At 42.9% G+C, this 22,987-nt stretch overlaps 1 protein-coding gene across 1 annotated transcript in view; it reads right to left on the bottom strand.

Moving 5' to 3' along the window:
- LOC106568303 (kinesin-like protein KIF2A) overlaps nt 1-22,987 on the bottom strand; it is a 33,924-nt gene that overhangs the window by 3,065 nt on the left and 7,872 nt on the right. Inside the window, exons 3-16 of the mRNA XM_014138516.2 lie at nt 17,417-17,545; nt 17,064-17,112; nt 9,312-9,443; nt 8,671-8,771; nt 8,494-8,589; nt 8,300-8,357; nt 7,956-8,118; nt 5,688-5,778; nt 3,670-3,733; nt 3,464-3,555; nt 3,114-3,256; nt 2,652-2,967; nt 2,482-2,549; nt 1,994-2,125 (exon numbers count right to left, since the gene is read on the bottom strand). Coding sequence (XP_013993991.2) covers nt 1,994-2,125; nt 2,482-2,549; nt 2,652-2,967; nt 3,114-3,256; nt 3,464-3,555; nt 3,670-3,733; nt 5,688-5,778; nt 7,956-8,118; nt 8,300-8,357; nt 8,494-8,589; nt 8,671-8,771; nt 9,312-9,443; nt 17,064-17,112; nt 17,417-17,545 — 1,634 coding nt within the window. The remainder of the gene's footprint in view (nt 1-1,993; nt 2,126-2,481; nt 2,550-2,651; nt 2,968-3,113; nt 3,257-3,463; nt 3,556-3,669; nt 3,734-5,687; nt 5,779-7,955; nt 8,119-8,299; nt 8,358-8,493; nt 8,590-8,670; nt 8,772-9,311; nt 9,444-17,063; nt 17,113-17,416; nt 17,546-22,987) is intronic.

Genomic DNA, 22,987 nt, shown 5'->3' on the forward strand with positions numbered 1-22,987 from the left:
CTTTCCCTGACCACGTGATCTGACTGATCTGATTGGTTAAAACAGTCAATGAACCAATGGCAACGAATGGACATCTTATTAGCAGACTCAACAGCCTTGGTTTTTCAAATGACTGCCTCGCCTGGTTCACCAACTACTTCTCAGATAGAGTTCAGTGTGTCAAATCGGAGGGCCTGTTGTCCGGACCTCTGGCAGTCTCTATGGGGGTGCCACAGGGTTCAATTCTCGGGCCGACTCTTGTCTCTGTATAAATCAATGACGTCACTCTTGCTGCTGGTGAGTCTCTGATCCACCTCTACGCAGACGACACCATTGTGTATACTTCTGGCCCTTCTTTGGACACTGTGTTAACTAACCTCCAGACGAGCTGCAATGCCGTACAACTCTCCTTCCGTGGCCTCCAACTGCTCTTAAATGCAAGTAAAACTAAATGCATGCTCTTCAACCGATTGCTGCCCGTACCTGCCCGCCCGTCCAGCATCACTACTCTGGACGGTTCTGACTTAGAATATGTGGACAACTACAAATACCTAGGTGTCTGGTTAGACTGTAAACTCTCCTTCCAGACTCACATTAAGCATCTCCAATCCAAAATTAAATCTAGAATCGGCTTCCTATTTCGCAACAAGTCGTAAAACTGACTATCCTACCAATCCTTGACTTCGGCGATGTCATTTACAAAATAGCCTCCAACACTCTACTCAGCAAATTGGATGTAGTCTATCACAGTATCACAGTGCCATCCGTTTTTGTCACCAAAGCCCCATATATTACCCACCACTCCAACCTGTATGCTCTCGCTGACTGGCCCTCGCTTCATATTCGTCATCAAACCCACTGGCTCCAGGTCATCTATAAGTCTTTGCTAGGTAAAGCCCCGCCTTATCTCAGCTCACTGATCACCATAGCAACACCCACCCATAGCACGCGCTCCAGCAGGTATATCTCACTGGTCATCCCCAAAGCCAACTCCTTGTTTGGCTGCCTTTCCTTCCAGTTCTCTGCTGCCAATGACTGGAACGAATTGCAAAAATCACTGAAGTTGGAGTCTTATATCTCCTTCACTAACTTTAAGCATCAGCTGTCAGAGCAGCTTACAGATCATTGCACCTGCACATAGCCCATCTGTAAATAGCCCATCCAACTACCTCATTCCCATATTGTTGTTTATTTTTTACTCGTTTGCACCCCAGTATCTCTACTTGCACATCTATCACTCCAGTGTTTACTTGCTAAATTCTAATTATTTATTGCCATTCCTCCCTAATCTTACTTCATTTGCACACACTGTATATAGACTTTTCTATTGTGTTATTGACTGTATGTTTGTTTATTCCATGTGTAACTCTGTGTTGTTGTTTGTGTCAAACTGCTTTACTTTATCTTGGCCAGGTCGCAGTTGTAAATGACAACTTGTAGCTCAACTGGCCTACCTGGTTAAATAAAGGTGAAATATATATTTTTTAAAACACATTCTCAGGCACAAGAGTGAAGGACAAGCTGGGAATGAATAACACGAAAAACAAAACACTGCTTCTGAAATTAATGAAAGAAAGAGTCATAGAAAGAAACATAGATGAAATGCAATAAATGAATGAAAGGATTAAAGATGTAATCATGCCACAACTCAGCGCTGACAAACTGAAACTGAAGGACCAATGCTGGTTAAATAAATGATATAAAACAAGCTGTAAAATGTAAGGCCGTCCCTTACTAATATGGACACCAGACATTAGCAACCCTTAAGATGATGGTTAATAGAAAGGAAAGGGGTTAAAAAGGAAACAAAAGGAGTAGGTAAAAGTTACCCCAGGTCCAGGATCAGATTGATATCATTTTTAATCGCCTGATTGGCCTTATAGTTATTATACGGTTACAGTTAATTTGATCCTAGGTCTGTGTTTAGGGGTAACCTCTCCCTGGAGTGAAATGAGAGGCAGAACAGACGACAGGTACAGGATGGTAGCTAGTAGAAGTCGTAGAGAGGAGAGACCTGGTGGGAGAGGTGGGAAAGTCATCGTACTCGTAGGTGTTAGTGGGGGAGAGTTCAGCACGACCCCCCCCTCCACCACCCTGCTGCTGGGAGAAGGGGATGTCTGACGGGCTGATCCCAAACTCCTTCACTCTGTTTGGAGAGGGGGAGAGACACACACAGACACACACACACACACACACACACACACACACACACACACACACACACACACACACACACACACACACACACACACACACACACACACACACACACACACACACACACACACACACACACACACACACACACACACACACACACACACACGGTAGAGGATCCGGTCAGGATGTTTTGGCTCGTATCAAGAAGGGGGAGTGAGAGGAAGAATATTCTGCAATGACAATTAATTCAACTTCTCCCCATCGACTAACAGTCTTAGTAATTAGTAGTAGGTGAGATGTAGACAGTCTGTTAGGCTGAGGTTAGGCAGGTGAATGTCTCACCTGTTGGCATATCTCAGAGTGTTTAGAGTGTTTTCACAGGAAGCCATTCCAGGAGATATAGTGGCAATCTGTGGGGTTGGTACATCATTAGAAAATCATTATCGTAGGTGCTTTGTGGATAAACAGCAAACCAGGCCAGTATGTGTTAAAGGAGATGTATATTATGTCACCATGCATGTCCTGGAGTTCTCCCCGATGAAGGAGTCTCTGAGGACCTGGGTCAGCTTGCTGGCTCTGAACGGGGTGTGGGGCTTGTTCCGACCCAGAGCCCTGATACACTCCTTGAGCGCCAGCAGACTCTTGTTGATCTCGGCTCCCTCCAGGCGTGTCTGGCGGTCAGCGCTGGATGTGTCGGCACCCCTCTCGTTCCCCGCCAAGTCAATCAGCGAGAACTTTCCGTGCATCTTCCCTCGCCGCCGCAGAATGATCTGGAACACGGCGTGGCTACGGGACGAGTGGGCATTGGCCGAGGTCTGACCTGACGTCCTGGGAGAGAGATGTTGGAGAGAGAGATAGAGAGTAAACAGCAGGAAAAGAGACAAAACTAGGAGAAATTAGACCATTTAAAAATATATTTTAGAACATAAAATGGCAATCTATGAAATAATCCCTCTCTCCCTCCGAGGTTTCACCTGCAGCTGTTTCCGACCTCGATGAGTTTCAGGACGTCTTCAGTACATTTCACGTCTCTCTCCTGCAGCCCCACCACCTGCACCTGCTGCTTCCCATCCTCCAGAACCCTCAGCTTGGCTTTCCGGTTCAGCAGGTCAAACACCTAGACAACCACAAGACAACGACAACACAACGCGGCCAGGTTAACACAACCACAACCATCCTCCAGCACACGCAGCTTGGCTTTACGTTCATACAAACAGGTCAAACACTTAAAGAAGTACAACCACAAGATAACCATACACGGTCATATAAACACGGTCAACACATCCTCCAGGGGGTTTGAAGATATATTGGTCACTTCACTTGCCTTCCCGCTGTAGATCTCAAAGAAGGTGGCGAAGACATTGAGGTCTAACTTCTTGTAGTTTGGCTTCTTCAGCATGAGAAACACGTCTCTCGCTGCACAGAAAGAAAAGGGTTTCACTGAAGAGACAACTTTACACAGAAGGAACACATTTTAACTCAAGAAAAGCAACTTTATCCGGAGAGAGAGATATGGTGTAGTGTTCATACCAGCCAGCGCGTAGATCCCTTTAGAACAGTCCTGGTTCTTCCCCGAAAAATCCCCTCCCATTGTCTGAAAGGGAAAGGGGTTGTTTCTCCTCTCAAACAAAGGCAATGTGCCAAAAAAGAAAGACTAGAAAGTGTGTGATAACAAACATACAGTATATGCTTTATCAAGTTAGGCCAGACAAAATTGATATATGTTTAAAACCTTTTACTGCCGTGGGTAAAATCAGGGTCACACAGTGTGTTTCTTGGTAGTCTTAAACACATTTTAGGCTTAATAAAATGCAATAATGTTTATTAATTATGAAATTATGAAAAATATAAATAATATTCCACTAGAGTGCGGTTTGGTCATCTGACTGCAGGTAAGCCCAGCTTCACATAAAAACTAAAATGAAGAAGGGTTGAATAAAGACTTCAAGATGAAAAGAAGCTGAAGCAGCTTATTACAGTAAGATAGCTTTAGTAGACTGTTATATATTTCAGCTAGCACATCCGTTATAAAAAACTATGTCTCGAGAAAATGTCTAAAACTCAGCCGGGACATATCCAACTCCTGACAGCAGTTCTTTACCACTCGGCCATCAGATTTATCACCAATGCTCCTTATAGGACACATCACTGCACTCTATACTCCTCTGTAAACTGGTCATCTCTGTATACCCGTCGCAAGACCCACTGGTTGATGCTTATTTATAAAACCCTCTTAGGCCTCCCCCTATCTGAAATATCAACTGCAGCCCTCATCCTCCATATACAACACCCGTTCTGCCAGTCACATTCTGTTAAAGGTCCCCAAAGCACACACATCCCTGGGTCGCTCCTCTTTTCAGTTCCCTGCAGCCTCTGGAACGAGCTGCAACAAACACTCAAACTGGACAGTTTTATCTCAATCTCTTCATTCAAAGACTCAGTCATGGACACTCTTACTGACAGTTGTGGCTGATTTGCGTGATGTATTGTTGTCTCTACCTTCTTGCCCTTTTGTCTGTGGCAAATAATGTTTGTACCATGTTTTGAGCTGCTACCATGTTGTGCTGCTGCCATGTTGTGTTGCTACCATGTTGTTGTCATGTTGTGCTGCTGCCATGTTGTGTTGCTACCATGCTGTTGTCATGTTGTGTTGCTGCCATGTTGTTGTCATGTTGTGTTGCTGCCATGTTGTTGTCATGTTGTGTTGCTACCATGCTGTGTTGTCATGTGTTGCTGCCATGTTGTTGTCATGTTGTGTTGCTGCCATGTTGTTGTCATGTTGTGTTGCTGCCATGTTGTTGTCATGTTGTGTTGCTGCCATGTTGTTGTCATGTGTTGCTACCATGCTGTGTTGTCATGTTGTGTTGCTACCATGCTGTGTTGTCATGTGTTGCTGCCATGCTGTGTTGTCATGTGTTGCTGCCATGCTGTGTTGTCATGTGTTGCTACCATGCTGTGTTGTCATGTTGTGTTGCTACCATGCTGTGTTGTCATGTGTTGCTGCCATGCTGTGTTGTCATGTGTTGCTGCCATGCTGTGTTGTCATGTGTTGCTACCATGCTGTGTTGTCATGTGTTGCTACCATGCTGTGTTGTCATGTGTTGCTGCCATGCTGTATTGTCATGTGTTGCTGCCATGCTATGTTGTTGTCTTAGGTCTCTCTTTATGTAGTGTTTATTTTTAATCCCAGCCTTTTGGTAGTCCGTCATTGTAAATAAGAATTTGATCTTAACTGACTTGCCTAGTTAAATAAAGGTTAAATAAAATAAATAAATACATCTATTTAATAAAAGGGGTAACATGACCAGGACCCAAACTTTAGTCCCTGTGACTGTCATTCCAAAACTATTATACCAAAAGTGTCAAATATTTTGTTGTACTAAGGTTGTTTAGTATTTTTGTAAGTGGTTCAAATAGTATTTCACTTTAATTTGTTATTATCTTTTATTAGCTCGCCTCACTTTTCAAAAAAATCCGTTAAACAGTAAATAAACTTTGTATGGCCTTAGCATTAAAAAGCCAACACACACCGAAAGTGTTCAACTCACATGTGTTTTCCCACTTCCTGTCTGTCCATAGGCGAAGCAGGTGGCCATGCCCCTCTCAAAGATGGTCTCAACCAGTGGCCGGGCGGTGAACCTTGGGAACGAGGGAAGAAATGCTTTAGATATGTCAACCAAATCACAGTAAAGATCATTTAAAATTACAATATTATACACTACCATTTAAAAGTTTTATAACACCTACTCATTCAAGGGTTTTTCTTTATTTGTACTATTTTCTACATTGTAGAATAATAGTGAAGACATCAAAACTATGAAATAACACATGGAATCATGAAGTAACCAAAAAAGTGTTAAACAAATCAAAATATATTTTATATGTGAGATTCTTCAAATAACCACCCTTTGCCTTGATGACAGATTTGCACACTTGGCATTCTCTCAACCAGCTTCATGAGGTAGTCACCTGGAAGGCATTTCAATTGCCTTCTTAAAAGTGAATTTGTGGAATTTCTTTCCTTCTTAAAACCTGTTGGGGCTCGGGGGCAGTATTGAGACATTTTGAAAAAAAGATGTGCCCATTTTTAACTGCCTCCTACACCAACTCAGAAGCTAGGATATGCATATTATTAACACATTCGGATAGAAAACACTCTGAATTTTCTAAAACAGTTTGAATGGTGTCTGTAAGTATAACAAAACTCATATTGCAGGCAAAAACCTGTGAAAAATAGATCAAAAAAAATGTGAATTTTGTGACTGTACTATTTAGTGTCATTGTTTTATAGATACCATAGTGAGAAAGGATTCATTTCGCAACACCTACGGCTTCCACTAGATGTCAACGATCTTTATAAAGTTGTTTGAAGCGTCTATGATAAACAGAGAGCAAATTAGAATCCAAGGAAGTTGACATGTCATCACTTCATTTTTTTGCGCCTGCGCATAAATCTGAGAAACATGAGTTTGTCATCATTTTTTATCTAGACATAGGATAGGTTGTGTGAAAATATTACTGATGTTTAACGTTAAAAATGGACCAAAAGATTAATGCTAAACAACATTTGACATGTTTGAACGAACATAAATAGATTATTTACTAGGTTTTTTTAGCTTTTCGGCGTGATTTTACCAGCCCCCCACCACGTTTTGTGGGAGCATAATGAACGCTAAGTACTTGGTGTTATTTGGACATAAATTATGAACTTTGTCAAAAGAAACCACATTTGTTCCGGACCTGGGATGCCTCCCTTCTGATGGAGATAATCAAAGGTAAGGGGATATTTACAATGTTATTATCGATTTTAGATGATGCTAACTGTATAGCATAGCCTGTTGTTCTTAGCATAGCACCCCGTTTATTGCAAAATGTGATTTCCCAGTAAAGTTATTTTGAGATCTGGCCATTCGGTAGCAATTACGAGATGATAATATATTATTCTTTGAATGACAATATTATAATTTACCAATGTTTTCGAATAGTAATTTTGTTATGTTCACCGGAAGCATTTCAGAGAAGAAAAAAATCTGAATTTCACGCTACTGTAAAATGCTGTTTTTGGATATAAATATGAACTTGATGGAACAAAAAATGCATGTATTGTATAACATAATGTCCTAGGAGTGTCATCTGATGGAGATTGACAAAAGTTAGTGCATAATTCAAGCTGGTTTCTGCTTTTGGTGACGCCTGACCTTGAATTGAAAATGGATGTTTGTACTTTTGTGGCTATGTACTGTCCTAACATAATCTAACTTTATGCTTTTGCCGTAAAGCCTCTTTGAAAATCGAACAATGTGGTTAGATTAAGGAGATGTTTATCATTTAAATTGTGTAAAATAGTTGATTGTTTGAGAAATTGAAATTATTAGATTTTTGATGTTTTGAATTTCCAGCCTTGTTAGCAATCCCGGCTCGGGGTTCATTGCTAACCTGTAGCCCCAACAGGTTATTAATGCGTTTGAGCCAATCAGTTGTGTTGTGACAAGGTAGGGGTGGTATACAGAAGATAGCTCTATTTGGTAAAAGACCAAGTCCAGACTATTGGCAAGAACAGCTCAAAACGGTCCATCATTACCTTCTTCAAGTGCAGTTGCAAAAACCATCAAGCGCTATGATGAAACTGGCTCTCACAATGTAGAAAATAGTAAAAACAAAGAAAAACCCTTGAATGAGGTGGTGTAAAACTTTTGACCGGTGGTGTACTTTGGAATAAATGATGCGTTTATCTCAATGGAAGATTTGACTCATACACACTTCCTCAGTAAGAATTCGGCCCAGTTCACACCATTCTTTTTGTTCTTGAAACGTACCTGTAGACCATGTCGTTGTCGGTGCTGTCGTCAAAGGCGTAGTCGAAGCGGAAGGTCTGGTTCTCCAGGTACCTGGTCAGGTCCACCTTCTGCTTGGGCTCATGGACCATCACCACGTCCTTACTGGGGATGGTGATCACATCCAGGTCCTTCATAGTCAACTCTGAGGGGTGAGGTGAAAAGGAGTTCTGAATAACCCACTTTTGAAATAGAAAGAATGTTTTCAATTGAAAGAGTGAGGAGTGTGATGCTTACGATGCTGTTAAATCTCTGCATGTAAAAGACCATCTGACCATGAAACAGTTGGTGTGCCTGTGTTCGATTTAGGAAATTCTGATACTTACCTTTTTTATTGAGGGGCCGTGCTCGTACACACACACATATCCTGTGCTCCTCATCGATCTGAAAGGTGAAACAATATCATATGTACAAGATGTGATTCAGTTAGCGGCGAATGAAGACGTGTCACCACTATCTATGAAAGTAGATCTACATCTAACTAGACCAGGAGACAGATCAGATTTAGATATATACATACCAGATCAGCAGTGGTTAGAGGCCTGTAGTCAAGACTGGCTCTGAAGTCTCTGATCATACACATGATCTCATAGTTTGGTACAGTCACATCTACCTCCTGGGAGAGAATGGCACACGGTTAAAGGTGTGTGTGTGTGTGTTGGTGTGTGTGACGGTGTGTGTTTGTGTGTGACCCTGCCTGTGCTTTCTTCTCTCTCAGCTCCTGTTGTTGTAGTCGCCTCCTCTCTCTCTTCTCCTGTAGTTTCTCCACCTCTTTCACACAGTTGGATTTCCGCCGCGCTGAAACAGTTCAGGGAAGACAATAATCCAAAATAATCTAGGTCAAATGTATAATAGTGATCCATTTCGTTTGTACCGTCTGTCCTTTTTCAATACACTTCAACGCTCTTTAGAGGCAAATGCACAAGACAAGCAAAAGATAAAAGCATGAGCGCTAAGCAACACATTCAATAACATTGCAATAAAACTGAAGCCCACCCCTCCAGGATAGTGGATATATAGAGAGAAATTACAATAGCTCAGTGAAAGAGCTATTCTCTGGCTGCCTCTCTGTTCTTTCAGCAGTACAGCTGGGCTAATAGGCCTATCTGTGTCTTTCTGCCTGGGAACATTATATCACTGGTCATGTGTCCCATCGTAACCCACCAGGGGGAACAACACATCTCAACACACAGCAGAGAGCTCTGAAACCAGGGATTACACTAATAGGAAATGAAAACGACTGGTCGTTAGCAAGGCAATGTATTTAGCAATAACCAGGACTATTTAGCAATACCCAGCTGGAGTGTGTGTATGTGTGTGTGTGTGTGTGTGTATTACCGTTCTGCTGTTGTTGTAGTGTCATCTGCTGTGTCTGTAGGGCTGTGAGTGCTGCAGGTGGGGGTGGTTCTGGTTGGCTTTGCTGGTGCTGTATTTGACTGGGTCTGGCTCGCGTAGTCCCCACTGCTGCAGCTGGAGACACAACATCATTCACAATACAGTTTAGTCATTGTTAGTACATTGTTTAGTAAATGCTCATTGAGTACATCCCATATTATCTTTGGACACAACGCTTTCATCTCGTTTAATTGTATGTCTTTTAAATTCAGAATATGAGTAATGACTGTCACATATCTGCAGTGTCATCAACAGATTATTATCTCCTTTCCATTACTGAGCTAGCTATCTCTCCCCAGACCCTCTCCCCAGACCCTCTCTCTCTCTTTTCCATTACTGAGCTAGCTATCTCTCCCCAGACCCTCTCTCTCTCTTCTCCATTATTGAGCTAGCTATCTCTCCCCAGACCCTCTCTCTCTCTCTTTTCCATTACTAAGCTAGCTATCTCTCCCCAGACCCTTTCTCTCTCTCTTTTTTCCATTACTGAGCTAGCTATCTCTCCTCAGACCCTCTCTCTCTCTTTTCCATTACTGAGCTAGCTATCTCTCCTCAGACCCTCTCTCTCTCTTTTCCATTATTGAGCTAGCTATCTATCCCCAGACCCTCGCTCTCTCTCTTTTCCATTACTGAGCTAGCTATCTCTCCTCAGACCCTCTCTCTCTCTTCTCCATTATTGAGCTAGCTATCTCTCCCCAGACCCTCTCTCTCTCTTTTCCATTACTGAGCTAGCTATCTCTCCCCAGACCCTTTCTCTCTCTCTCTTTTCCATTACTGAGCTAGCTATCTCTCCTCAGACCCTCTCTCTCTCTCTTTTCCATTACTGAGCTAGCTATCTCTCCTCAGACCCCCTCTCTCTCTTTTCCATTATTGAGCTAGCTATCTATCCCCAGACCCTCTCTCTCTCTCTTTTCCATTACTGAGCTAGCTATCTCTCCCCAGACCCTCTCGCTCTCTTTTCCATTACTGAGGTAGCTATCTCTCCCCAGACCCTCTCTCTCCTTTCTATTACTAAGCTATGTATCTCTCCCCAGACCCTCGCTTTCTCTCTCTGTTTTCCATTAGTAAGCTATCTATCTCTCCCCAGACCCTCGCTTTCTCTCTCTGTTTTCCATTACTAAGCTATCTATCGCTCCCCAGACCCTCGCTTTCTTTCTCTCCTTTCCATTACTAAGCTAGCTATCTCTCCCCAGACCCTCTCGCTCTCTCCTTTCCATTACTAAGCTAGCTATCTCTCCCCAGACTCTCTCTTCTTTCCATTACTAAGCTAGCTATCTCTCCCCACTCTCTCTCTCTCTCTCCCCCTCTCTCTCTCTCTCCTTTCCATTACTAAGCTAGCTATCTCTCCCCAGACTCTCTCTTCTTTCCATTACTAAGTTAGCTATCTCTCCCCAGACCCTCTCTCTCTCTTTTCCATCTGTGTACCGTAATTTCCGGACTATTAAGCGCACCTGAATATAAGCCGCACCCACTGAATTAAAAAAATATATATATTTTGAACATAAATAAGCCACACATGTCTATAAGCCGCAGGTGCCTACCGGTACATTGAAACAAATTAACTTTACACAGGCTTTAACGAAACACGGCTTGTAACAAAAATAAATAGGCTTTAACGAAACACGGCTTGTAACAAAAATAAATAGGCTTTAACGAAACACGGCTTGTAACAAAAAAAAAAAAATAGCAGTTCGCTTTAGTTGTCTTTTTGCACTGAGTCAATTCCTCACGCTGCTGTTTCCAACGTCTTATCATCGAGTCATTAAGACCAAGCTCCCGTGCAGCAGCTCTATTTCCTTTTCCAACAGCCAGATCAATCGCCTTCAACTTGAAAGCTGCATCATATGCATTTCTCCGTGTCTTTGCCATGATGAGGGTGACAAAATGACTACCGTAATCAGAATGATGGGAAGTTTGAGAGCGCTCGATTTAATCTAAACAGTAAACAAAAAAGTTGTTTGACCTTAACCCGTTCGGCAATTTCATTGGTCTAATGAAAGCTTCATGCCGCCAAAAAACTGAGCACGTCACAGAATGTGTTTAAAAAAAAAAAAAAAAATGAAAGCGGGAAAAATCCATATATTTGCCGCGTCATTGTTTAAGCCGCGGGGTTCAAAGCGTGGGAAAAAAGTTGCGGCTTATAGTCCGGAATTTACGGTATTTGTATATTTAGACTTGCTAAAGATATCATGGTCTTTCTCGCTCTCTGTCTCGCTCTCTACAGATATCATGGTCTCTCTCTCCAGATATCACAGTGCCTGAGGGCTATTTTCCCCATGTATTCACAGAGATGAGTCAGTATGTTGGCAGCAGCCACTCAAAGTTAGTGATGGCTGTTTAACAGTCTGATGGCCTTGAGATAGAAGCTGTTTTTCAGTCTCTCGGTCCCCGCTTTGATGCACCTGTATTGACCTCGCCTTCTGGATGATAGCGGGGTGAACAGGCAGTGGCTTGGGTGGTTGTTGTCCTTGATGATCTTTTTGGCCTTCCTGTGACATCGGGTGGTGTAGGTGTCCTGGAGGGCAGGTAGTTTACCCCCGGTGATGCGTTGTGCAGACCTCACTACCCTCTGGAGAGCTTTACGGTTGTGGGCGGAGCAGTTGTTGTACCAGGCGGTGATACAGCCCGACAGGATGCTCTTGATTGTGCATCTGTAAAAGTTTGTGAGTGTCTTTGGTGACAAGCTGAATTTCTTCAGCCTCCTGAGGTTGAAGAGGCGCTGCTGCGCCTTCTTCACCACGCTGTCTGTGTGGGTGGACCATTTCAGTTTGTCTGTGATGTGTACGCCGAGGAACTTAAAACTTTCCACTTTCTCCACTACTGTCCCGTCGATGTGGATAGGGGGCTGCTCCCTCTGCTGTTTCCTGAAGTCCACGATCATCTCCTTTGTTTTGTTGACATTGAGTGTGAATTATTTTCCTGACACCACACTCGAGGGCTCTCACCTCCTCCCTGTAGGCCGTCTCGTCGTTGTTGGTAATCAAGCCTACCACTGTAGTGTCGTCTGCAAACTTGATGATTGAGTTGGAGGCGTGCATGGCCATGCAGTCATGGGTGAACAGGGAGTACAGGAGAGGGCTGAGAACGCACCCTTGTGGGGCCCCAGTGTTGAGGATCAGCAGGGTGGAGATGTTGTTTCCTACCCTCACCACCTGGGGGCGGCCCGTCAGGAAGTCCAGGACCCAGTTGCACAGGGCGGGGTCGAGACCCAGGGTTTCGAGCTTAATGGCGAGTTTGGAGGGTACTATGGTGTTAAATGCTGAGCTGTAGTCGATGAACAGCATTCTCACATAGGTATTCCTCTTGTCCAGATGGGTTAGGGCAGTGTGCAGTGTGATTGCGATTGCGTCGTCTGTGGACCTATTGGGGCGGTAAGCAAATTGGAGTGGGTCTAGGGTGTCAGGTAGGATGGAGGTGATATGGTCCTTGACTAGTCTCTCAAAGCACTTCATGATGACGGAAGTGAGTGCTACGGGGCGATAGTCATTTAGCTCAGTTACCTTAGCTTTCTTGGGAACAGGAACAATGGTGGCCCTCTTGAAGCATGTGGGAACAGCAGACTGGGATAAGGATTGATTGAATATGTCCGTAAACACACCAGCCAGCTGGTCTGCGCATGCTCTGAGGACGTGGCTGGGGATGCCGTCTGGGCCGGCAGCCTTGTGAGGGTTAACACGTTTAAATGTTTTACTCACGTTAGCTGCAGTGAAGGAGAACCCGCAGGTTTTGGTAGCGGGCCGTGTCAGTGGCACTGTATTGTCCTCAAAGCAAGCAAAGAAGTTGTTTAGTTTGTCTGGGAGCAAGACATCGTGGTCCGCGACGGGGCTGGTTTTCTGAAAGGAGGGCGGGGAAGGGCTTTGTATGCGTCGCGGAAGTTAAAATAACAATGATCCAGGGTTTTGCCAGCCCGGGTCACGCATTCGATATGCTGATAAAATTTAGGGAGCCTTGTTTTCAGATTAGCCTTGTTAAAATCCCCAGCTACAATAAATGCAGCCTCAGGATATGTGGTTTCCAGTTTACATAGAGTCAAATTAAGTTCTTTCAGGGCCGTTGATGTGTCTGCTTGGGGGGTGATATACACGACTGTGATTATGATCGAAGAGAATTCTGTTGGTAGATAATGCGGTCGGCATTTGATTGTAAGGAATTCTAGGTCAGGTGAACAAAAGGACTTGAGTTCCTGTATGTTGTTATGATCACACCACGTCTCGTTAATCATAAGGCATACACCACCGCCCTTCTTCTTACCAGAGAGATGTTTATTTCTGTCGGCGAGATGCGTGAAGAAGCCAGGTGGCTGTACCGACTCTGATGACGTATCCTGAGTGAGCCATGTTTCCATGAAACAAAGAACTTTACAATCTCTGATGTCTCTCTGGAAGGCAACCCTTTCTGGGATTTCGTCTACCTTGTTGTCAAGAGACTGGACATTGTCGAGTAGTATGCTTGGGAGCGGTGCGCGATGTGCCAGTCTACGGAGCCTGACCAGAAGACCGCTCCGCCTGCCCCTTCTGCGGCTCCGTTGTTTAGGTTCGCCAGCTGGGATCCGATCCATTGTCCTGGGTGGTGGACCAAACAGAGGATCCGCTTCGAAAAGTCGTATTCCTGGTCGTAATGTTGGTGAGTTGACGTTGCTCTTATATCCAATAGTTCCTCCCGACTGTATGTAATAAAACTTAAGGTTTCCTGGGGTAACAATGTAAGAAATAACACACATCAAGCGCAGGAAAGGAAGACCCAGAGTTACCTCTGCTGCAGAGGATAAGTTTATTAGAGTTACCAGCCTTAGAAATTGCAGCCCAAATAAATGCTTCACAGAGTTCAAGTAACAGACACATCTCAACATCAACTGTTCAGAGGAGACTGTGTGAATCAGGCCTTCATGGTCAACTTGCTGCAAAGAAACCACTACTAAAGGAAACCAATAAGAAGAAGAGACTGGCTTGGGCCAAGAAACACGAACAATGGACATTAGACCGGTGGAAATTGGTCCTTTGGTCTGGAGTCCAAATTGGAGATTTTTGGTTCCAACCGCCGTGTCTTTGTGAGACGCGGTGTGGGTGAACAGATGATCTCCGTATGTATATTTCCCACCGGAAAGCATAGAGGAGGTGTTATGGTGCTTGCTGGTGACACTGTTGGTGATTTATTTAGAATTCAAGGCATACTTAACCAGCATGGCTACCACCGCATTCTGCAGCAATACGCCATCCCATCTGGTTTGGGCTTAGTGGGACTATCATTTGTTTTTCAACAAGACAATGACCCAACACACCTCCAGGCTGTGTAATAGCTATTTTACTAAGAAGGAGAGTGATGGAGTGCTGCATCAGAGGACCTGACTTCCACAATCCCCCGACCTCAACCAAATTGAGATGTTTTGGGATGAGTCGGACAGGAAAAGGAAAAGCAGCCAACAAGTGCTCAGAATATGTGTGACCTCCTTCAAGACTGTTGGAAAAGCATTCCAGTTGAAGCTGGTTGAGAGAATGCCAAGAGTGTGCAAAGCTGTCATCAAGAAAAAGGGTGGCTATTTGAAGAATCTCAAATATATTTCGATTTGTTTAACACTTTTTTGGTTACTACATGATTCCATATGTGTTATAGTTATAGTAAAAATAAAGTTATAGTAAAAATAAAGAAAATCCCTTGTTCTAAAACTTTTGATCGGTAGTGTATATCCATACCCAGTGCATTCATCTTAAGATGGCTAGGTGAGACAACCACATATCACAGTCAAATATACAGCATACCATCATTCCATTATAGATAAACAATGGATACAGTGGAGGGAAAAAGTATTTGATCCCCTGCTGATTTTGTATGTTTGCCCACTGATAAAGAAAGGATCACTCTGTAATTTTAATGGTAGGTTTATTTGAACAGTGAGAGACAGAATAACAACAAAAATATCCAGAAAAACACATGTCAAAAATGTTATAAATTGATTTTCATTTTAATGAGGGAAACAAGTATTTGACCCCCTCTCAATCAGAAAGAGTTCTGGCTCCCGGTGTCTTTTATACAGGTAACGAGCTGAGATTAGGAGCACACTCTTAAAGGGAGTGCTCCTAACCGCAGCTTGTTACCTGTAAAAAAGACACATGTCCACAGAAGCAATCAATCAATCAGATTCCAAACTATTCACCATGGCCAAGACCAAAGAGCTCTCCAAGGATGTCAGGGACAAGATTGTAGACCTACACAAGGCTGGAATGGGCTACAAGACCATCGCCAAGCAGCTTGGTGAGAAGGTGACAACATTTGGTGCGATTATTCGCAAATGGAAGAAACACAAAAGAACTGTCAATATCCCTCGGCCTGGGGCTCCATGCAAGATCTCACCTTGTGGGGTTGCAATGATCATGAGAATGGTGAGGAATCAGCCCAGAACTACACGGGAGGATCTTGTCAATGATCTCAAGGCAGCTGGGACCATTGTCACAGAAATGGTCCCAGCTGGAAAACAATTGGTAACACACTACGCCGTGAAGGACTGAAATCCTGCAGCGCCCGCAAGGTCCCCCTGCTCAAGAATACATATACATGCCCGTCTGAAGTTAGCCGATGAACATCTGAATGATTCAGAGGACAACTGGTGAAAGTGTTGTGGTCAGATGAGACCAAAATGGAGCTCTTTGGCATCAACTCAACTCGCCGTGTTTGGAGGAGGAGGAATGCTGCCTATGACCCCAAGAACACCATCTCCACCATCAAACATGGAGGTGGAAACATTATGCTTTGGGAGTGTTTTTCTGCTAAGGGGACAGGACAACTTCACCACATCATTTGACGGGGCCATGTACTGTCAAATCTTGGGTGAGAACCTCCTTCCCTCAGCCAGGGCATTGAAAATGGGTTGTGGATGGGTATCCCAGCATGACAATGACCCAAAACACACGGCCAAGGCAACAAAGGAGTAGCTCAAGAAGAAGCACATTAAGGTCCTGGAGTGGCCTAGCCAGTCTCCAGACCTTAATCCCATAGAAAATCTGTGGAGGAAGCTGAAGGTTCGAGTTGCCAAACGTCAGCCTCGAAACCTTAATGACTTGGAGAAGATCTGCAAAGAGGAGTGGGACAAAATCTGTCCTGAGATGTGTGCAAACCTGGTGGCCAACTACAAGAAACGTCTAACCTCTGATTGCCAACAAGGGTTTTGCCACCAAGTCATGTTTTGCAGAGGGGTCAAATACTTACTTCCCTCATTAAAATGGAAATCATTTTATACCATTTTTGACATGCGTTTTTCTGGATTTTTTGTTGTTGTTATTCTGTCTCTCACTGTTCATATAAACCTACCATTAAAATTATAGACTGATCATTTCTTTGTAAGTGGGCAAACGTACAAAATCAGCAGGGGATCAAATACTTTTCCCCCCCACTGTATATAGCATTTTGCTAAAAATATATAAACAAATATAATTCACATTTAAAAACTATGAATGAAAAATCTGAGAACAGCAATATTTTACACACACGAAGGTACTCATTACCAATAATTTCTGTTGAAAAAACACAAATATGAAAAATTGGTGATTATAGCATTTTGGAAATAAACTTTTCAAATAGAGATCTACTATCATTACTTTCATTGTACAGTGGGTCAGTAGCCTGGTTGAATCCAGTGTTACATTGTGTACAGACTGTGGAACACGAGGAATCTTGGAGATCAATGTTCTGTTGAAGCTTTCTTACCTCTGTTTGCTGGGGTTTCAGTCTTGGGGGGCGCTATTGTTCGTCGGTTCTACAAGAGACAAATGAATACAATATGAACTTAAAGAAGCAGATGTTACACATGCTACACTTAAAACTATACTGTACAGCCACAGGAGGTTGGTGCACCTTAATTGGGGAGAACGGCCTTGTGGTAATAGCTGGAGCGGAATTAGTGGAATGGTATCAAATAAAAACACATGGTTTCCATGTGTTTGATGCCATTCCATTTGCGCCGTACCAGCCATTATTATGAGCCGTCCTCCCCTCAGCAGCCTCCACCGGTACAGACATATGGCTATTGGCCACAGTATAGGACATTATAATTGAATGACCTTGGGTGGCTTGATTTGTTTAGCAGCGGAGGAGATGGAGGAAGCAGGAGGAGGGGTTTCAGGACTCTGTACTACCTCCTCTTCAGGAGCCACATCTGGGTTCAGAGCAAAGATGCTCTCCAGGTCTATCTGCATGGGGAGAGAGTACAACATGTTAAAACTCTGTTCCAGACTCTCCAACCTAATGTGTGTTTGTATGTATATACAGTGGGGTCTGGAAATATTGGATCCCTTGATAAAGATGAGCAAAAAATACTGTATAAAATAAATAAAACAAATACTGAGCTTTTTACAATGGATGGTTTGGAATTCCCATTGTTAGAGCCTATCCTGCCCATGACAAACTAGGCACCTCACATGGCCAGTACATTCATAAAGTGCCATTGTTTACATCGTTACCTAGCAACGTACTACTACTATTACCACCGGTAACTCCTCATGGATGATTTAAAAGCAAGTTTTGATATTTATTTATTTTTACATTTTAAGAATGGTGGCAACAAGAAGAGGAGGAGGTTATGAAAGAAATGAAACAAGAAGAGCAAGTGGACCAGGAACCAGAGCCAAGAGAAAGAGATTTTGTTTAACAAGTAATTCCCAAAAAATCTGATAAAGATGGGGGACAAAATTATTGGATTCCCTGTTTTCAATACTCCAGCACCCTCCCCTTGTGAGGATAATGACAATGAGCCTTTTTCTAAAATGTTTTATGAGATTGGAGAACACATTGGGAGTGATCTTAGACAATTCCTCCATACATAATCTTTCCAGATCCTTGATATCCTTTGTCTGCACTTATGGCAGCTTCATTAAATAGTACCCACAAAACACCAGTCTCAACGTCAAGAGTGAAGAGGCGACTCCGGGATGTTGGCCTTCTAGGCAGAGTTCCTCTGTCCAGTGTCTGTTCTTTTGTTTATGTTAATCTTTTATTTTGATTGGCCAGTCTGAGAAATGGCTTTTTCTTTGCAACTCTGCCTAGAAGGCCAGCATCCCGGAGTCGTCTCTTCACCCTTGGCGTTGAGACTGGTGTTTTGCGGGTACTATTTAATGAAGCTGCTAGTTGAGGACTTGTGAGGCGTCTGTTTCTCAAACTACACCACGGGCAGAAGCAACCAGGTTTTTGGCTAAAATGTCCTGGTACCTGGTAAAGTTCATGATGTTGTTGACATTAACAAGGGCCCTAGGACCAGTGTAAGCAAAACAGCCCCGTAACATCAAAGATCCACCACCATAACCATATTTAACAGTAGGGATGAGCTATGTTCTGCATATGCATTGCTCTTTCTAAGGCCAAACCCACCATTAGTGTACGTGGCCAAAGACCTATATTTTCATGTCATCTGACCATAGCACTGCCTGGACTTTGCTAAACGGCATTGTTACTTGGATTGGAACCGGTGCTATGGTCATATGACACGAAAATAGAGGTCCTTGGCCACGCACACCAGTTGTGGGTTTGGCCTTTAAAGAATAATGCATATGTAGAAAATACCTCATCCTTATTGTAAAATATAGTGGTGGAACTTTGATGTTATGGGGATGTTTGCTTCCACTGGTCCTGGGGCCCTTATTAAGGTCAACGGCATCATGGACTTTACCAAGTATCAGGACATTTTAGCCAAAAACCTGGTTGCCTCTCCCAGGAGGCTGAAACTTGGTGTGGATCTTCCAGCAAGACAATAACCCCAAGCTAGGGTTGCACATTTGGGGAATATTCAGAGGTGGAAACTTTCTATGGGAATTAACAGGAATGTATGGGAATATATGGGAATTAACGGAAATATATGGGAATGAATGGAAATATATGCAAATTAATATTAATACTATTTAAATGTAGATGTTATTTGTATTGATATATTTACCATATCACATGGTGACAGAAATATAAACATTTTACCTTATCATAAGTAGACATAATTGCAAATGATTCAATCCTTCCAATAGAAATTAAAAATATATATTTAGTTACGAATTTAACTTTAATGAAATGAGTTGACTCTTCACATGAGATGATTTCACTGAACAACAAAATAAAGGGAATATTGAATGATCCCCAATGAACCATCGCATCTTCCAAAAACGTTTTCAACTAAAGCTTTGGTTGTCTTCCTCTCAGGCTTCCATGTCTTCTCCCTGGACCTCCTCAATGTCCACCTCTTGAACATCAGACTCTGAGGCCTCATCTTCACTGTCACTTTCCAACCTTGTTGAGGATGGCTCGTTGTCAGGCTCAAAAAGCCTCAAATTTGCCAGGATGGCCACCAATTTTTAAACCCTTGTATTGGTCAGCCTGTTGCGTGCTTTGGTGTGCGTGTTCCCAAACAAGGACCAGTTATGCTCTGACACGGCTGATGTTGGTGGGATTTGGAAGATGATGGAGGCAACAGGGGAAAGAGCCTCATATCCACAAAGTCCCTTCCACCAGGTGGCTGATGAGATATGTTGGCACGACTGCCATATTGCATCTCCATCCCAAAGTCCTTGTTTGGAAGAGTACTTCGCCAGACTGCTAAGAACCTTGCCCTCATCCAGGACAAGGTGGCGAGACACAGTAGTGATGACACCATAGGCCTTGTTGATCTCTGCACCAGACAGGATGCTCGTCACCATACCTGGGGTCCAACATGTACGCTGCGGCGTGTATGGGCTTCAGGCAGAAGTCTTCATGCTTTTTGATGTATTTCAGAACTGCAGTTTCCTCTGCTTGGAGCAACAGTGAAGTGGGCAGAGCAGTATGAATTTCTTCTCTTACATCTGTAAGCAGAGTCTGAACATCAGACAGGATGGCATTCTCTCCCTCAATCTATTGTTTTCAGGAGTTTCAGGCTGCTTACCACTCTCTCCCAAAATACATCATCCAGGAGGATCCTCTTGATGGGGCTGTCCATATCGGCAGACTGTGATATGGCCATTTCTTGGAGACTCCTTCCCCTCCAGGAGACTGTCAAACATGATGACAACACCACCCCAAAGGATGTTGCTGGGCAGCTTCAATGTGGTGCTCTTATTCTTCTCACTTTGCTTGATGAGGTAGATTGCTGCTATAACTTCATGACCCTTTCATACCTAACCATTTCCTTGGCTCTCTTGTGGAGTGTATCCATTGTTTCAGTGCCATGATGTCCTTGAGGAGCAGATTCAATGCATGAGCAGCACAGTCAATGGGTGTGATGTGAGGGTAGGACTCCTTCACTTTAGACCAAGCAGCCTTCATGTTCGCAGCATTGTCTGTCACCAGTTCAAATACCTTCTGTGGTCCAAGGTAATTGATGACTGCCTTCAGCTCATCTGCAATGTAGAGACCGGTGTGTCTGTTGTCCCTTGTGTCTGTGCTCTTGTAGAATACTGGTTGAGGGGTGGAGATGTAGTTAATTATTCCTTGCCCACAAACATTCGACTACCCATCAGAGATGATTGCAATACAGTCTGCTTTCTCTATGATTTGCTTGACCTTCAGTTGAACTCTGTTGAACTCTGCATCCAGCAAATTAGTAGATAAAGCATGTCTGGTTGGAGGGGTGTATGCTGGGCGAAAGAACATTCAGAAATCTCTTCCAATACACATTGCCTGTGAGCATCAGAGGTGAACCAGTTGCATACACAGCTCGAGCAAGACATTCATCAGCATTTCTCTGACTACGTTCCTCCATTGAGTCAAAAAAACTTCTGACTCCAGGAGGACCATGAGCTGTGTCTGATTCATCATTTTCACCTCGAATAGAAGTAGAGGGACTTTTGTCAGAGGTTGCTTTTTGTCAGCGCTGAAGAAACTTTATGCACTTCGCCAGATGATTCTGCATCTTTGTTGCATTCTTCACATATGATTTGGCACAGTACTTGCAAATGTACACAGCTTTTCCTTCTACATTAGTTCCAGTGAAATGTCTCCACACATCAGATAGTGCCCGTGGCATTTTCCTGTAAAGATTAGGGAAAAATTAGTACAATTCCATGTACAGATAAATAGTTAAGCAGTTCGATTAAACAACTCCTTTGTAAGATAAATGTTTTAAAATGAAACATGTATGGAAACAGGTGAATTAACATTCCTCAGTTAGTAGGCTCAAGCGAGCTAAAACCCATATGGTAGCAAAAACTAACTAGCAGAAATTGTTAACAAGTTAGAAATTACTTAAACACACTTTGCTGTAGGCTACTATTTACTAGTTAACAAAAAATCATGTTTGTCATATAACATATATTCACCCCACCCACTATTGCAATCAAAACTTACCAGAAAGCATGTTGTCCTTGGCTCAGACAGTGTAGTAGTGTGGGCTCAATAGCATCTCATTAGTGCGCAAGATCTTGAGAATCAGCTGTACATGTGCTGGAAGTGTGCACTGCACATTGATGGAAGAATGCACTGTGCATGCAGAAGGTTGCAATTCCATTGAATTGGGGGATAGTTTAACCAAAATATGCCACAAGACCTAGAATTGCCTTATGTGTATCCCACAAAAAAGGTTCACTGTTATAAGCTAACTTTTTTGATGAATTTAAGCAAAATTCCCCAAATTAACTTCCCATGGAAAATTTCAGGAAAAATTATGGAAATTTACCGAAACGTTTCCGACCCCAAGCACACATCAAAATCCACAAAGAAATAGTTAATTGACCACACAATCAACATTTTGAAATGGCCATCTCAGTCTCTGGACTTGAAAACGTGTGGTTTGAATTGAAGAGGGCAGTTCATAAGTGCAGACAAAGGATATCAAGGATCTGGAAAGATTATGTATAGAGGAATGGTCTAAGATCTCTCCCAATGTGTTCTCCAATCTCATAAAACATTTTAGAAAAAGGCTCATTGTCGTCATCCTCGCAAGGGGAGGGTGCTGGAGTATTGAAAACAGGGGATCCAGTCATTTTGACCCCTATGTTTTGTTTTTTTTGCATACAATATAGGCCTAGCTCAGAACTATTTTATACTGTATTTTTTGCGAATCTTTATCAAGGTATCCAATAATGGTAAGGCTAGTAGTAGAAGTAGTGGTAGTAGTGCGTTGCTAGGTAACAACATAAACAAAGGCACTTTTTATGAACGTACTGGCCATGTGTGTTGCCTAGTATGTCATGGGCAGGATAGGCTCTAACGATGGGAATTCCAAACCACCCGTTGTAAAAAGTTCAGTATTTGTAAAATTTATATTATACAGTCTTTTTTGCTAATCTTTATCAAGGTATCCAATAATTCCAAAGCCCACTGTATTGGTGGTGTTGGGTGAAAAAAAGCTGAAGACAAATGTTTGTCTTGTATGGACTAATAAAGTAATCTCGTAACTCAGGAAGACATGAAAGTCACACTTTTTCGCTTCATGTGCAGTGAGGTTAATTAACCAGTGACATTTAAGAAGAGAAATAGGCTACCATGTTTTTAAAAAGGCATGTCTGAAGGAGCTCACTCACACGTACAAGGGCTGCACAATTAATGTAATTCACATTGAAATCTAAATATTGACATATGCCATGTCCATATCGCAAGAGAGCCACTCAGCAGCGTGTAACGTCCGTTTTTATAGTTTACTCTGTTTGTCGTCTCTCTCTCTCTGTCCTCTTGAGGCTGCT

The sequence above is a fragment of the Salmo salar genome, chromosome ssa13, assembly GCF_905237065.1.
Source record: "Salmo salar chromosome ssa13, Ssal_v3.1, whole genome shotgun sequence".
Classification (NCBI taxonomy): Eukaryota; Metazoa; Chordata; class Actinopteri; order Salmoniformes; family Salmonidae; genus Salmo; species Salmo salar.